This window comes from Tupaia chinensis, unplaced genomic scaffold (assembly GCF_000334495.1).
Source record: "Tupaia chinensis unplaced genomic scaffold, TupChi_1.0 Scaffold147038_1, whole genome shotgun sequence".
NCBI classification, from domain to species: Eukaryota; Metazoa; Chordata; class Mammalia; order Scandentia; family Tupaiidae; genus Tupaia; species Tupaia belangeri.
Genome location: NW_006206889.1, coordinates 2,175,089 through 2,177,459, shown reverse-complemented (window position 1 = coordinate 2,177,459; position 2,371 = coordinate 2,175,089). Strand labels below are relative to the sequence as shown.

Sequence of the window (2,371 nt, the reverse complement as noted above, 5' to 3'; positions counted from 1 at the left end):
GCTCACCAGAGACCCCAGGCAACTTAGATGAGCAACACACGAGTTTTACTTTCAAGAGTAATGCCAATAGTCTAGGCAACTGGGGTTTGGTTAAGGCACTAGATAAAGAAGCAGCACTCAGGAACCAGCAGTTAGCGTAATGGCTATGTCGCTGGATTCCCACATAGTCGACCGCGGTTCGCGTCCTGGACCCAGTGGTTTGAACTCACGCCCAGCGTGTGTGCATGCGTGCCCAAGATCCCAAGAGGAGAATGGAGGAGAAGGGATTGCAGCATGACCATCCCCCCTGGGGGTGACTTCTTGCTTTCTGTCTCTATGTCTCTCTCTGTCTGTCTGGCGAGCACACGCGTCCTATAGCAAAAACCTCTCAAAAAAAAAAAAGAAGCAGCACTCAGCAGCTAGTGACCCTCATGACCCTGGGCCTTCTCACCCCTGGTAAATCCTGCAACTCTATCTCCTGAAGCCTTAATGGTGTCCTTAAAAGGGAAGGAAAGGAAGATGCCATCAGCTTTTACATGCAAACTGGAATCTTCACTCTCCTTAACATCACTTTAGCATACTCACTTTTTAAGATCAAATACCGTGACTCTGTTCCCCACAGGACTGATAACTGAATTCCCATCACATGTAAAATTTAAGTTTCCACGCCGATAAACTGTGCCCAGCAAATTTGAAAACTGAAAAGAAAAAAACGTCTTAACACAAATAAAATGGAGTGTCTACCTAGGAAAGGGCTAAGTGAGGCACTGGCCAGAGAGGTGACACAGACAGTCCCCACTGCAGGGACCCTGCTCCCTCCTCAGCCTCTCCAATAACTCTCTAGGATACTTCCTGGATGACAGAGGAAGAAGCAATCCGGATCTTTAGAGTCCAGGCAGCCTGGGGCTCCCACCAAGGTGGATGGAGGTCCCATGATGAGCATCAGGGAAGCCTCTCAAGACAGGGAATACCAAGCGAAGATGGTTACAGGATCCATGTTTCAGAAAAAGAAATGCTGCCACCATGGACAATTCTCCAAGAGAGCAAGGCACCAAACGGTATCCCATGCCACTATTTATTCACTCAGCAAGCCTGGGCAATTCGCTGCACACCACTGTGAGAACAGGCATGCACGTCTGACACTACCTGACAGGAGGTGTGATGAGAAACCCATGATCAGATGCTGATGTGTGAGAGGTGAGCGGAACCAGCAGAGCAGTGGGTATGGGGGGAGCCACTTAAGAGGGTAGTGAGGGAAAGCCACTTGGAGGGGCCACGTGAGCTGGTTCCTTCTGAATGTAGCTGGCTGCTCCCCCGCTGGGGAAAAGAGGGTCCTGCGCCCTCCTAACACGCCCACACCCGGGGTACCTCTTAACCCTTCCCAAAGGTGCTGCTGACCTCGGCAGAACCGAGTCTCCCTCGAGGCTAGGTCACGCTCACGTTAAAACTGGGACCCCTGACCTCCCCCGACCGACTCCTCTGAGGAGCACTCAGGCCCGCTGTCCGCTTTCAGGGTCCTCCCGCAGCGCCACCGCGCAGGTCGCTGCCGACCCGCATGCAGGCGAATCCCGAGAAAGACCTCCACGGGGCCCCTCGCCCGGCGCGCGCCCGCTCCGGCCCGCAACCACGCCAACCAGACAGCTGCACTCACCCGGTAGGCAAACTTCATCGCGTCCACCTGTCTGCTGCGGCCTGGGGCCAGGTCACCTGTGGGGTGCCCCCTGGACATCTGGAACCTCTCAGCCCAGTGGCCCGGGGCCAACCAAGCACCTGCCACATCACACCCCTTCCCTGTCTGACTCAGGTGTGGACACCCTCGGGGCCTTCCCACTGCCCTGCCAGGCTAAGGCGTCCCTCTCTTCAGGCCTCAGGCCACCCTGTAAACACGCTGGCTGCCCTGTCCCTTCCCAGCCCGATCTCCAGAGCCTGCTCACATGGCTTGGCTCACCACAGGGTCCTGTTCACACCCTCGAGACCCTGCAGGTGTGGTCCCACCCGCCCACTGGCTTCGTCCCCATGTCACCTTACATCTCCCTCCCCGAAGCCCTCCTGCTGGCCTTCCCAGGAGACCAGGGCCACCTGCTCTGGAGCCCTGCCCCACTGGTCAGTGCTCACCGGCTGAGCCGTCCACCTCGCCCGATCCTCAGAGGGCCAGGTCAGTCCTAAAGCACCCTCCACCCCAGGGTCTGGCCCACACAGGACACTGTCCACACCGCACAGGGCGTAGTAGGGACGCAGGCTGGGCCACCGCTACCAGGCGGTAGATAGCGGGCCCCACCTGAGACGCCGTCCTGGGTCTGAGGCTCCATCCTGCCAGCTCCCTGGCTCCCTCATTCTTGCCTTCCCCATCGTCTGCCCCAGACCCCGGCTTCCAGAAGGCAGCGGCTTGTAC

At 57.4% G+C, this 2,371-nt stretch overlaps 1 protein-coding gene across 1 annotated transcript in view; it reads right to left on the bottom strand.

Annotated features, from left to right (window-relative positions):
* The window catches only part of PWP2 (PWP2 small subunit processome component), a 17,963-nt gene extending 16,315 nt beyond the window's left edge, over positions 1-1,648 (bottom strand). Inside the window, exons 1-2 of the mRNA XM_006169450.2 lie at positions 1,631-1,648; positions 565-677 (exon numbers count right to left, since the gene is read on the bottom strand). Coding sequence (XP_006169512.1) covers positions 565-677; positions 1,631-1,648 — 131 coding nt within the window. The remainder of the gene's footprint in view (positions 1-564; positions 678-1,630) is intronic.
* Between the last annotated feature and the right edge of the window lie 723 nt (positions 1,649-2,371).